Source organism: Setaria italica, chromosome VII (assembly GCF_000263155.2).
Source record: "Setaria italica strain Yugu1 chromosome VII, Setaria_italica_v2.0, whole genome shotgun sequence".
Lineage (NCBI taxonomy): Eukaryota > Viridiplantae > Streptophyta > Magnoliopsida > Poales > Poaceae > Setaria > Setaria italica.
In genome coordinates this window covers 13,968,374-13,983,535 of record NC_028456.1, presented here as the reverse complement: position 1 = coordinate 13,983,535, position 15,162 = coordinate 13,968,374, and the positions used below count along the sequence as shown (strand labels likewise).

The 15,162-nt window shown below is 42.7% G+C and overlaps 1 protein-coding gene across 1 annotated transcript; it reads left to right on the top strand.

Moving 5' to 3' along the window:
- The first annotated feature begins 9,284 nt into the window (after positions 1-9,284).
- Positions 9,285-11,057, top strand: LOC101756569 (protein NUCLEAR FUSION DEFECTIVE 4). Its single transcript, XM_004977813.1, has one exon. It carries the CDS (start codon positions 9,285-9,287, stop codon positions 11,055-11,057), a length of 1,773 nt encoding a protein of 590 aa, XP_004977870.1.
- Positions 11,058-15,162: the final 4,105 nt, after the last annotated feature.

Genomic DNA, 15,162 nt, shown 5'->3' with positions numbered 1-15,162 from the left:
TATAGGTGTTTTATGAGCTATCTAGTTTCTTCGACCAATCCTTCCCTCCTTTGATTGCTCTATGTTCGATCCCCTATTTTGATAAACATTTGCCAAAATCTTTTCATGTAAAGTGCTATCCTCTGTCGTTGATTAAAATTCTAGGCACTCCATACCTAGGGAATATTATTTTCTTGATCAAACGAATTGATTCTTTCATCGATGCTTTCCAACATGGAATAGCTTCAACCCACTTAGACACATAATCAACCATGACCAAGCATGTGAATTTAAGAAAGGTCCCATGAAACCTATTCCCCAAACATCAAAGAGATCTATTTGCAAATTGTAGTTCAAAGGCATAGAATTTCTGGATGAAATATTCCCCGTTCTTTGCTATTCTGGGCAAGTAGCAACGAACCTTTTCGCATCTTCATGCATCTCCAGCCTATAAAATTTGCTTCCCCATATTTTCACTTGAGTTCTGAAGTGTCCAAAATGTCCTCCATATTCTGATGAATGGCATCTTCTAAGTATTGTCTCTCTTGGAATGCATCTTCTCAATACTCGACCTGCTCCATATCTATATAGGAAGGGGGTGCAGACCAATAATATTTCCTGCTCTCAACAATTACTTTTCTTTTTTCATTCTTGTCCAAGTGATTCAAGGGGGCTCTTTTTATTGCTCTAATAATGTCATTCATCCAATCATCCTTGTTAAGTATTCTGTATAAGTGATCATCTCTCATTCTATCTTCAATAGGTTCTTTTCTATCATCCTGTTGATACATTCTTATCTCTGATTTCAACAGCAATATCCAACAAATCAGACATGGTTTAGCATCTTTCTTGAATAATTGATATTTAATTGCAGCATGGTCGGTGTACACAATCACTTTAGAATTCACAATGTATGATCTCAATTTTTCAAAAGCGAATACCACGGCAAGCAATTCTTTTTCTGTAGTTGCATAATTCACCTAAGCTTCATTTAAAGTTTCTCTTGCGTAGTAAACTATGTGTACCTTTTCTTCTTTCCTTTGTCCAAGGACTGGCCCAACAGTATAATCACTTGCATCGCACATTATCTCGAAAGGAAGGTTCTGATCTGAAGATTGAATGATGGGTGCGCTGATAAGTGATTGCTTTAAAGTTCCGAAAGCATGAAGGCAACCTTCATTAAACTCGAAGCTCACATCTTTTTGCAGGAGTTGCATCAATGGTTTGGTGATCTTCAAAATTTTTTAATAAATCTTCTGTAGAATCTGGCGTGTCTGAGAAAGCTTCATAATGACTTGATGTCTGTTGGTGGAGGCAACTTTTCCACAATTTCAATCTTTGCTTTATCGACTTCTATTCCTCTTTCTGAGATAACGTGCCTCAGTACTATTCCTTGCTTCACCATGAAATGGCACTTTTCCTAGTTCAGGACCAAATCAACTTCTCCACATTATTTGAGAACTTTATCAAGATTTTCTAAGTAATTATTGAAGTTCATACCATGTATTAAGTTGTCCATAAATACCTCCATAATATCTTCAATAAAACATGAGAATATAGCCATCATGTAGCGAAAGGACGTAGGTGCATTGCATAAATTGAAAGGCATTCTTTTATAAGCAAACGCTCCATAGGGACATGTGAATGTGGTCTTGTGTTGGTCATCCGGATGTATAGAAATTTGGAAGAAACCAGAATATCCATCAAGGTAGTGAAAGAGTGCTTTGCTAACCTTTCGAGCATTTTGTCAATGAAAGGCAAAGGGAAGTGATCCTTCCTAGTTGCCTTGTTCAACTTCCGGTAGTCATGCTTTTCCCGGCGATCTGGAGAAAGCAGTCTACGCACATCGTCCATCCCGTCAGTGTCCTATGAGGAATTAGCTCATTCTTCTCATTCTTCACAACAGTTGACCCTCCTTTCTTTGGCATGCAATGTACCGGGCTCACCCATTCACTGTTTGGTACCAGATAGATTATCCTAGCATTAAGCAATTTGCTTACCTCCTTCTTCACTACATCACGCATGGCGTGACTCAGCCTTCTTTGATTCTCCACAACTAGCTTGTATTGATCTTCTAATTGTATTTGATGAGTGCAGAAGGCTGGACTGATTCCCTTCAAGTCATTGATCGTGTATCCAATCACTTTATGATATTTTCTTAAAAAATTCAGCAACTTTTTAGTTTCTTCTTCGCTCAACTCGTCGCTAACAATGACTGGATATGTCTTATTATTTCCCAAATATTCATATTTTAATCCCTTGTGTAATAGCTTTTGCTCAACATTTGGTGCTTCAGGTTTTCGTTGCACCAAATCTCCTATGTCTTCAAACTTTTCTTACTCCAGAGTTCCATATTGAGTAGTCAATGCGTCGGTTTCTTCTCCCAATTTGTCATCTTGGTTGTCTTCATTATTTTCCATTTCTCTTGATAGAGGATCCTTGAAACATTCAGTAAAACAAATATTCTCTACCCCCTTGTCATTAGGAGGTAGAGGCAATATTTTGCAAGAAGCAGGTAGAAAATCATATGTATATTTAACCCTGTTAAGATTAATAGTTACTTTTCCTTTTCCCGCATCAAGAACACCATTAACCAACTTAAGAAAGGGCCTACCAAGGATTATGTCCTGATGTTTATCATGGCAAGCATCAATAACAATGAAATTAGTTGGTATAACTTTACCGGAGACAATAACATCTAGATCTCTAAGCACACCTAAAGGTTTTGTTGTCCTACCGTCTCCAATAACTAGTTTAACTGGTGTCCGATCTAGCTTCAAGATTTTATTGTAAAGCTCATCGTAAATCTTTGAAGACATAACACTTACATGTGCTCCAATGTCGCAGAGTGTCTTCTGGATGATCTCGCCATTAATTGTACAATTAATATATGGCGAGGTGTTGATGCTCGTTATTAACACACTTTCAATGCTATTTAACTAGTGTTTTCAAGCATATTCTTATACTAACCTGCCACTTGGTACTTGAAATAACCCCATTATTGCATATGTTGTATTTTGAAGCATATTATATTTTGACAGGCAATACAACATAATCAAGGAGGTTTTCATAAAGAGTTTAATTGATATTTGGACATGGGTCATCGAGGCAAACCTGCACGAGGAAGTCGAGGATCAGGAGAGCTAGAAGGGCCTAGGCCGATTGGCTTGGGACCCTGCAGGCCGATCGGCCCAGCCCAATCCAGGGCCCGATCGGGCTCCTATTTCTTCAGCGTGACGTCCACAACATCTCTAGGGTTTTTCCACTGACCATCGACCTAGAGCCGCCGCCTATGAAAGACTATAAATATCTCCTCATGGATTACAAGAAGAAGAGTTAGAGAGAGATGAGGAAACACCACACAAACACCATCCACCACCACCACAAGAAGGAAAAATGGAGAGAAGATCAGATCTACAGGAGGCCACGCAAAGCGAAGCACCAAAGGAGGCAAGAACCCCATGAGTCGATTGGCTCAGAGGTGCCCAGGCCAATCGGCCTGGGGCTTTCCTGCCCCCGTTCATCATCATCTTCGGTCCATTTGATCTACAGGGCGTTCTTTACCCAGAATTGTGTCAACATGTGTAAGATCATGGGTTAAAGTCTCTGTTTGTCCTCGGCGTTGTATGGAGATCTTGATTTGTAATTGCTGAACCTCTTGTTTAAGATCTATTTGTTATTAGTCATATCTTGATAATGCTCTTTCATGTAATGGCTGGCCGGCTTTGGGTTGCTTATTTGCTTACCTAGAATGATCATCATGCCGTGTTCTTCTTGTTCAATAGTTGAGTACTCTTGTGTAGTGACAGTATACGAGAGGGAAAGTGTTGGGTATGGTTCACATCCACTCACGATAACACTCAAATCAAGTCCTTTCATGGATGGCAATTGCATCTACAAGTGATCCTATATCCCCATGACAAGTGTTTTATCTATCTTGTTCACACCCTTATACTCTCTATCTGCTTTGATCTAGACTGCTTAGTTCTGTTGTTAGTATAATCCTATTCAATACAAAGAGCTTTTGGTTACCTAGATTAGTGCTTAGTTAAGCGTGCAAATCTCTTATTCAGTGGATTGATAAACCTTGGAGGAATATCTAAGGAAAAAGCTAGAACTAATCTGTGCACTTGTGGTTCATAAATTGGCGTGCTAACTGCCATCAATAGTAGGCAAAGGTTCACCTTCATCATGATTATCTCCAATTGCGTACACTCTTGCCAGACTAGCAAACGGTGATGCTTCGGGCTTTATTCCCATAACTCTCTTCACTTTAGTCATGTAGTCTGGTCCACGTCTTCTTCACTGAAGAGCTTTTGAATTATCTCCCCAGCTGTTTCTTTGTCAAGCAGATACCCAGTGTGTCTCTCTGGTGGAAAATCTATCTCTTTAGCTCTAACTGATCCCTTTTGATTCGGATATGGTCTATGCTTATCAAATATTTCATGATAGGAATCCAATCCATTTGTTCAAACTCCCATAGGGGCTTTGCATTCGCCAGGCTTTGGGCTTTTGATGTTTCTAGTTTGTCATATTTGATGCACCGAGCAGGTTCCTCCTCTTTGTGTGTTGGTTCTTCTTCTTTTTGCACCACAGGTTCTTCTTTTGTATCCTTCTGGAGTTCTTTTCTGAAAATTCTAGAAAGTATTTGTCCTTAATTTCCCTACTCTTGGGCTCCAGATTGATAACTATCCCATTCTCTATTCATAGTTGCTTCTCTACTAATCTTCTGTAAGAGTTGTGCAGCCTTCCTGAGTGTTTTCTCTATAAAGATCTCCTCCTGCATACATTTGAACGAACTCCTGGCATTTTTGGGTTAGTGAAAAATAGAATGTATGCAACAACACGTCACCTGAGAATCCCAGCTTAGGTCCTTATTTGAGTAATCTATTAAATCTATCTTAGGCTTGATCTATCCCTTCATCTTCTCCTTGCCCAAAAGTGATCACTTACTTTTGAAGGTTTTGGACCTTTCTCATAGAGAAAAATCTCCCGTAGAATTTTGTCATTACGGTCTCCCAATTCCTTTTCGCATCCAAAGAAACTTCTACATACCATTTTGTTGCTTTGCCTGCAAGTGAAAACGGGAACAGATTCCACTTGAACCATGCTCGTGGAACTCCCTCTTGTTCTATCTTGTTGCAAAGCATCGTGAATCCCTCAATGTGTCTGTATGGACTATCAGTCTCCACTCCTCGAAAATGATTGCTTTCATCCATCTCAATTATTCCTTGATTCAATTCATATTGCTTGGCTGCAAGTACTGAGTCAGATTTCTGCACGTCGAATCGATTGGTTAATGGTATTGCATAGTCCCTCAACGACTTTTCTCTTTCCTCCTTATTTTGATTGATTAGAGCTATCTAGACACCAAAAATAAAAACAAAAATTTTCTTTTCTAGAGAAAAAGTTAGATGTTAGAGGTTAACAAAAATTAATACAAAGTTAAACGTAGCAAAGCTGACTTGTTCCCCGACAACGGCGCCAGAAAAGCTTGTTGACGGCAGTTAGCATGCTAAGTTCTGAACCGCAAGTGCACAGATCAGTTGTAGCTTTTCCCTTAGAGATTCCCCCAAGGTTTATCAATCCATGGAATAAGAGATTTGCATGCTTAACTAAGTACTAATCTATGTAATCGAAAGCTCTTTGTATAGGATAAGGTTATGCTAACAAAAGAACTAAGCAATCTAGATCAAAGCAGATAGAGAATAAAGGTTGTGAACAAGCTGATAGATGGAATGCTTGTCCTTGGGATCTAGGATCACTTGCAGATGCAATCACCATGAATCAAAGAACTAGATCTCCAAGTGTTATCGTGAGTAGATGTGAATCATGCCCAATACTTTCCTCCTTGCATACCGTCACTACACAAGGGTACTCAAATATCGGACAATAAGAACATGGTATGATGATCGTTCTAGGTAAGCAATAAAGCAACCTAAAGTAGCGCTGGCCAACCATTATACGAAAGAGCATCATCAAGATATGAATGATAACAAATAGAACTTAAACAAGAGGTTCAACGATTACAAATCAAGATCTCCATACAACCCCAAGGATAAGACTTTACCCCATGATCTTAGACATATTGATGCAAAAGGAGGTAAAGGATGCCCTATAGATCAACTGGATCGAAGAGGATAATGAACGGGGGCAGGAAAGCCCCAGGCCAATCGGCCTGGGCAACTACAAGCCGATCAACTTGGGAGGTTCCTTTCTGGTGTTCTGCTTCGCGTGGCCTCTTGTAGATCCAATCTTTTCTCTATTTCCCGACCTTGTGGCGGCGGTGGATGGTGTTTTCATGGTGTTTCCTTCTCCTCTTCTCTCTCTCTTCCTTGTAGTTCATGAGAGTATTTATAGTCCTTCAGAGGCGGGGGCTCTAGATGATTGGTCGGTGGAAAGATCCTAGATGCATCGTAGACTTCACGCTGAAGAAACGAGAGCTCAATCGGGCCTTGAAATGGGCCAGGCTGATTGGCCCATAGGGTCCCAGGCCGATCGGCCTAGGCCCTTTCTGGCCCATCTGGTCCTCCCCTTTCTCGTGCAGGATTCCCTCGTTGACCCTCATCCAATTATCCATTAAGCTCCTTATGAAAACCCACTAATTATGTTGTATTTCCTATCAAAACACAATATGCTCCAAAATCAACACGTATGCAATAATTAGGTTAGGTTATTTCATGTGCCAAGTGGCGGGTTAGTATAAGAATTAGGGCGTGGTTGGCTCCCGGCCACAGCTCGCCACACCCAACCTGTGGCGGCTGTGGCGAGAGAAATCGGTGCCATAGCTTGTGGCATCGCTGGCCGATGGCCAGCAAGCGAACACGCCCTTAGCCCAATAATGCCACATAAAATACACTAAAAAGGTGCCAATAACGAGTGTCAACACTTTGTTCTTTTTGTCTTCTAAAACTTATTCATACCTGACAAGCTCTACCTATGCACAACTATTTTTTCAGTGCCATTTTTAAGCTTAGTAAAGTCTGTGGATTTGTATCCTTGTTTTGGCCAGGTATTATAGGTCAGTAATTTGGAGTTCTTGAACTAGGGAGAACAGGAGAATAACAGGTCCTGAGCTCTTTGTGCTCCTAATTTTGTTTTATTTGAAGTCATGACGCCTTGGCCTGTCATGGTTATTCTAATGGTAAGTGAAATCCAGGAGTAGCCCGATGGAAGAAATTGAATCTTTGAGATGTTTAATGGAAAGGAGAAAGCAATAAGGCATGTTAGTGCTTGTCTTGGAAATCTCATGTTGTTCACTCGGCTATGTGTGTCTCTGCTAGAATGGGAAAAGACATCAAAGAAACAAGGATTTCCCTACATCATATGTGACAAGACATCACAGATAGTCACTAATTTGAATGTGGTTAAATGAGATTTCCAGGATATCCAAATTGATTTGTCGTGAAAGCTGTTTCCTGAAGGTACGCAGGTGACGGAGAGATTTAGCACTTTCCGTGACGGTTGGCAGCCGACGGGGAGAGGATTCTCACTTTCCGTGACGGTAGGTAGCGGACCAGGGGGTTTTGCACTTTCTGTGACGAATTGAATCTGTCAGGAGAAGTTCCCCCAACGGTTAACCAGAAAACTGAAGCGCAAGGGCTTCTCTGATGGTACCAACCGTCAGATATTGGTTAGTAAAAGGTTCTCCGCTAAGGAAGGTAGACTTTAACTGAGTATATACTCCGTCCCTGACAGCTCATCCCTGATGGTAACAGTTAGGGACTTCATCCTTGATGATTTTGTGTACTTTCCCAACAGAATTTGCCGATACGAAAAAACATGTCAGGGTAGTGTGCACAATCCTAGACACGCAATGTTACTGTAAATATGAAAGTGTATCTACACCTATAGACATGTATCAAGCGCCTCTAGAAAGCGTCTTTAATTATCAAGGCTCATGCTTAGCAATTCGTACATATCTTGACATGATCCATACAGAGATGCTCAAGACAGCTTTATGAAAACGTATCTACCGTCACCTTGAGATGAAATAAGGTGAATCACGCCTACAAATAAAGTGTATCTAACGAGCTTTTGTTTTAGTTATGGGGACATGCGGCGTTATGTGTTCATGTCGGTTCTTGAGTTCCCATCTTGGTTATTCATCGACTCCTCGACCACCTTGATTTCGTAATATCTACATTTGTGCTTCAATTTAGACCAAACAATAGGTCAGCTCTAGATGATCATTAACCTAGGATGTAATTTAATGTATTACCTTTTGGATGTGTGCTTTGTTTTTGTGGGAACTCAGAAAATGGTTGATACCAATAAACAGAAAACATAATAGGACGCCATCAGGGATAAGCAGCAGACACATTTGCAAGCTGCCCGATGAGCATCGTCTGCTGTACGTCTCACTGATCAATCAGTAGCGAGCTGCTAGTTCATTATTAATTTGACAAAAAACCGTGTCGTTCCAACTGAACAACTTGTAATTTCATATGCAAACCCAAGAATTGCGGCAGCCATGTAGAGGCAAACAGTGTATTACAGGAGGTAGAGAGGCTCCAAACACGTTTTTTTACAAAAAAATGTATCTACACTCATCTAGAGATGAAATAGAATTTATCAAGACTGTACCTACCGGGTTTTCTTGTAGTTACATTTACTATTTTTGTCAGACCAAACAACAGGCCCTCTCTTGATCAATAATAACCCATTAAGGAAAGTAATCACCTGTTGGATGGTGTACTTGTTTTTGTGGGAAATCTCAAAAAAATAGTTGACCAATCAATAATAGAAAATGTTCCAGGACGCCGTCAGGATAAGCAGCAGAGCCACTTGCAAGCTTCCAGATTAGAAAATGTTCCAGGACGCCGTCAGGATCTGCTGTAGGTCTCCTAGCTTGCTTTCACAACCACCTCATGCTAGTGATCGCACATGCATGTGTTGCTTGGCTCTTGATTGGGATCTTAAAATGCACTCTGAGAGTTGGACTCGGACGACACCATGAGATAAGTTGGGGGACATGAAAATGTATTCTGAGAGTTTAGGGATCCGGATGGCATCTTGAGATAAGTTTATCGATCCAAAAATTTATTTTAAAAGTTTAGAGACCTAGATGTACCTTATGACAAATTTAGGACCGTCCATATATTTTACTCCTAAAAATATGCATGCGACCTCGTCTAAAGAAATGGGACTCGGGAGAGCTTCTATATATATCATGCCGATGCAGAAGCAAGACACAACAACGAGATACCAAAACCCAAGAAGAAGCTCGTTTTATTCACTGGTACTTGTCTCATCAGGTTGCCGCGATGAAGCTTGCATTTGGCAGCGGCGGCGGTGGCGGCGCAATGGTGACCCCGCGGTTCGCGCGGCAGGTGGTGCTCGGCCGGTGGTTCATGGTGTTCTCCGCCGTGATGATCCTGTCGGCGTCAGGCGCGACGTTTATCTTCGGCATGTACTCCAAGGTGCTCAAGACGTCGCTGGGCTACGACCAGCGCACGCTCAACACGCTCGCCTTCTTCAAGGACCTGGGCTACAACGTTGGCATCCTCGCGGGGCTCATCAACGAGGTCACGCCGCCGTGGGTCGGTCTCTCCATCGGCGCGGCGCTGAATCTGTTCGGCTACCTCATGATCTACCTCGCCGTCGACGGCCGCACCGCGCGCCCGCCGGTCTGGCTCATGTGCATCTACATCTGCGTTGGCGCCAACTCGCAGTCCTTCACCAACACCTGCGCCCTCGTCACCTGCGTCAAGAACTTCCCGGAGAGCCGCGGCATCACCCTTGGCCTGCTCAAGAGCTTCACCGGCCTCAGTGGTGCCATCTTCGCGCAGCTCTACCTCGCCATCTATGGCGATAACGCCAAATCGCTCGTGCTCCTCATCGCCTGGCTCCCCGTCACCGTCTCCATCCTCTTTGGCCACGCCGTCCGCATCATGCCGCATCCACGCAATAGCTCCACCTCCACCGCAACCACCAACAGCGCCTTCTACCGGTTCCTCTACATTTCCATCGCTCTGGCCGGTTTCCTTCTTGTTATGATCGTCGTGCAGCAGCGGATCAACTTCTCACACGCAGCCTATGCCGTGTCCGGCGCCGCCGTGCTCCTCCTCCTCTTCCTGCCCCTCACCGTCGTCGTCAAGCAGGAGTACATGATCCTGAATGAGCTTGAAGAATCTCTCCAGGAGCCCCCAACACTGACCATCGAGGAACCAGCCGCCCTGCAGATGGTAGAACAAGAACAACAAAATGCCACCGTCGAAAAAGATGCAGAGCTCCCACAACAGCAGCTGGCATCGTCGTCTTCGAGCCTCCGCTCGTGCTTGAAGCACATGTTTACGCCGCCGCCGCGGGGGGAGGACTACACCATCCTGCAGGCTCTGGTGAGCGTCGACATGCTGCTGCTGTTCATGGCGACCATCTGCGGCGCCGGCGGCACGCTGACGGCGATCGACAACATGGGGCAGATCGGGCAGTCGCTCGGGTACCCCGCCAAGACGATCAACACCTTCGTCTCCCTCATCAGCATCTGGAACTATGCCGGCCGCATCGTTTCCGGGTTCACATCCGAGATCCTGCTCTCACGCTACAAGTTTCCGCGGACGCTTATGGTCACGATGGTGCTCCTCCTCTCCTGCGTCGGCCACCTCCTCATCGCCTTCGGCGTGCCGCAATCACTCTACCTGGCGTCTGTGCTCGTCGGATTCTGCTTCGGCGCGCTGTGGCCACTGGTCTATGCCATCATCTCCGAGATTTTTGGGCTCAAGTACTACTCCACGCTCTACAACTTCGGCACCGTGGCGAGCCCCATCGGCGCCTATTTGCTCAACGTGCGCGTTTCCGGGTACTTCTACGACGTCGAAGCTGCGAAGCAGCACGGCGGAACCTTGGCCGGCGTCGACAAGACGTGCATGGGCGTGGAGTGCTTCAAGAAGTCGTTCTTGATTGTCACGGGTGTCACGGTGCTTGGCATGGTCGTGTCCCTGGTACTGGTGTGGAGAACAAGAAAATTCTACAAGGGAGACATCTACGCAAGGTTCAGGGACAATGCCAGCGCCAAGGTTCTTCCGGCTGGCATTTCCATCGCTTCTGAGGGACAGCCACGGAAGGAGGCGGAGTAAACATGGCAACATGGGGAGGGGGTGCATATATTTTGAAAAATGGTGCAAATATCCCTTTTAATTGTCTACTTAGGTTGGCAATCATTTGAACTACAATGCTACAATCATGAAAAAAAGGTCCTTGTCGCATTTTAAGTTTTATGCCTTTTTGTAGAATGTGATGATAATTCAAATAAACAAATATAAGGGTGCTAATGAATGAAATACAGATAAAAACAAGTCTAGATATGGTTGCTGGCACTTCAGCTTGTGACCATGTAAAGAAATGTATTGTTTCCAATGAAATCCTCCTCAATCTTACTTTTCTCGAAGAATGAAACGACGATTGAAATAATCAAATAGAAGGGTGGAAATGGTGAAATACAAATTCAAATATAAGGATGAATACTCGAAATTGGGCTATAACGTGTATATGATGGGCCGGGCTGCTGGTTGCCCAACAGGTTGCCGTCGGCGCGCGTGCGTGAAGAGGCACTGCCGCGTCGGCGTTGGCTGACATCATCGACACCATCGAGGAGCAGAAATTGAAGAAGCACAGCGGCAAAAGACTTCTCCAATCTCGACTTGTCGAGTCTAATCTCGGCTTCCTTCCCCTTGGATTAGGATTTACGAAGCTGCTGCAGCGCACGCATGGAGTGTTGCGCAGGCACGCTAGAAAGCAATCCCGACGGACTCATGTGGACACTTATCCCAAAACGGATTCTAAAGGCCCACAACAGATGCAGTACCCTATGGTGCGGACGGCCTACTACGTGGGGAGGTGGGGAAATTGCCCATTTATTATTTCGGCCTCATGAATTCCGACTCGATCCGTAGTTTTTTTTCAAGTTTCCGGCCCATTCCGACTTCTGTTACGGCGCGCGAGAAAATTCAGCCCATTTATTTTCTTGGCCTGCTGAATTCCGACTCTGCCCGTAGTTTTTTCTAAGATTTTGGCCCACTGCGACGCGAACAATTCAACAAAAATTGTACATTCCGAGGGGTTCCAACAGTAGAACTGTTATTCGGAGAGTAAGCGCATTACTATTGCACCGTTGAATCAATTGTGGCTGTTATCGACTACAGGTCTATTTAACAGTTCGTCTATAACTATGATTCTAATCTTTTTTATAATTTTTTAATGACACTAAATTCTTGATTGTATTATTTCATTTTCCTCCTGCTAACCCTTCTTATACTTTAAACTTTATGTAGTTTATGATTACTTCCTTTAGTTTTATTTTTCTATATTTTCTTTTCTTTTCTCTTTCTTTTATTTCCTTCTCCTTTTGTTTTCTTTTTTCCTTTATTCTATTTTGTCCTATTTTCTATTCCTTTTCATTTCTCATCTATTTCTATCCTAATATTGTTTCTTCTTTCTTTTTTATATTTTTATTTTCTCTTTTTTATACTAATACAGTTGCATAATAATAATTTTTTCATGATGCGGCCCCTCCTGTTATACATATAAAATTATGTGTTCACGTGGTGAGCCATTTGTTCGCAATACATACTCATTTGTTCACAACATTTAAGATTTTGTTTGTTATATACAATTATTTGTTCATGCATATAATATTTTTCCTGTGAAGTTCATATTCTATTATTTTATTTACACAACCAACTATTCAATCTCTTGTTTGTTTTATACTTTTATTTGTACACCACATTTAAATTTACTTCGCATAATACAGTCATCATAGATAATTATCTGTTCTTCATGTTCAATTGTGTTCTAGGCATATATGTATTTGTTCTGTGAGTTTGTATAATTTGTTCGATAGATACATTTATTTTGTTTGGAAACTTCGTATAATTTGTTCTAGGTATGCATGCATTTGTTCTGTGAGTTTGTTCGATGCATATAATTATTTTTTTAGGATTTCAAATAATTTATTCTTGGTATACCTATATTTGCTATGTGAGTTTGTATAATTTTTAAGGGTACACGTTTTTCTATGAGTTTGTATATTTTGTTCAATGCGTATGATAGTTTTGTTCCATGACTTTATAGAATTTGTTCCACGTGTACATATCTCACCGAAAATATACAATCTTGATTAAAAAATATGAATAAAAAATTCATCCAAATATAGTCAAGTGGGATCTTTTTGTGAATGTTTTATTATAATAAATCTCATGGTGTAATCGAAATTTAATTTTGATACTCGGTGTAAGATTTATAGCTTTTTTAAGTTCCAAACAATTTAGCATGTGGGATGACATCATCAATTTTGTCTCTCTTGCGTACATGCACCACTTATTTTCGCTTTTCAATGAAGAGACCATCTTGTTGGGCTGAATTATAGCCTGCTAATCGGCGTGGTCAATCTTTAGAAGGTGATAAGATACGACGCGGCCCTATGACTGCCCCTTACAATGGCAAACTTGGAACAAGGTCTCCGCGACCACAGGTTAGAGTATGTGACAAGAACCTTCAATTAAAGCACACATGTATAAGCAATGTTTTGCATTATAAATAGGCTAATTGGCTTTTAAATGGTGAAACTAGGAGCTTTACATCATAGCTTTAACCATTTGGAGGAAGTTGATTAGGTCGATTGGTTTTGTTTGAAACTGTTGGCCAGTCGGTTGGTTTCGGTTTGTTGTCAGATTGGTTGGTTTGCATGGGTTAGGTTGCTTTTTTAAAATAGAATTGGTTTTGTGGGGATAATTATTTAGCATATATTGGACTACTTGCGATTGTGCTTTTATTTTTTATTATTTGTCGTGGTAACATGATTTCACAATATTAATTAGGAGTTCCACACCACAATTTGGAACCATTTGAAGGAATTTAATTAGGCCGATTGGTTGTGTTCGAAACTTGTGTTTGCAAGTTTTGGACACAGGTGCGAGGGCACGTCTAGCTACCAGCTCATGCTTCCGTGGAGAAAGAAAAGCTGTAAGCAGCCCACTAATCCACCCGGTATTTTCTATCCCCATTGCAATATGAAAGTATAAAACCCCAATACCGAAGTACTTGCGCCGCCACGTTCATCTCTGTTGTGCTCTGTGGAATTCGTGCGACGTCTGTATTAATCGAGCAATATGTGGTTTATTTTGTTGAGGATGTATGTAGGTAGTCTGCGATGATTATTTCCCCGTCAACTATTCCGTAGCAAGTGGCCATAAATGACTCTTTCAGTTGACATTTTTCCTTCAAAATTATACATTTTTTTTGAAAGAGAACTTCGAAATTATGCATGCCGGCACGTATAGTGTCAACTGCCCCTTTTCAATTGGCATCATTGCACCCGCAAAATAAAAAAGGACCTCATTGCGCTAGTTGCAGAATGTCAAAGCAAGGTACCCACCGCGTCTCGAGAAAAAACAAAGACTCAATTTGAACAAGTCTCTTGAAAGGAAATGGGTAGGTTACTCTAGCAATAACAAATACATCTACCACTTCACGAAGGAAACTTGCGAGTAGAGGAGTCATGAATCATTACCACTAGACGCGTAGCGCAGTGGAAGAAGAATTGGAGCAACCGGTCCAATGTAGATGCACGTCGGTGCAGAGGAAGTAGTCGATCGGATCGTCTCCTCCTCGTCCTCGCCCCAACAGCAGCCTTGAGCCGCCGTAGCCGATCAGCACAGCAGCAGCGCCTCCATGGAGTCTACACGTGCGAGGAAGGAATGCCCTCCGCTGGTGTGCTAGCACCGCGCACGCGGCTAGGGTCTCAGGGTTAGGCTGAAAATGGCGGCTAGGGTTGCGGTGTGGTGGAATGGTGCGCCCCTAGCCCCACCCCTTATAATTATAGAGCACACTAATGGGCTTCCAAGCTAAAGACTCATTAGTTACCCTAATCACTCGTGGATCAATTATCATGTGGACCTTTAGTCCGAATTGTTATGGTTGGCGCATCACCAACATCCCTCCGAGCCACATTCATGATTCGTATATATGTAACGATCCGGCAGTTGAAGCTAGCATGCATCAAGATTTCTCGAGTTTGAGCTCGACACGATATATTCACTAGAGAGCCAGTGAGCTGCAGGGGAAGCACGATGATGGGCTTCCTTGCTCATGATGCTGCGCTGCTTATTGCTGTGCTCCTAATTGGGTGCCCGGCAATGGCACCGTTCCATCTGCAGCCATGCTTGCCAACTGTCCCAAGAAGTG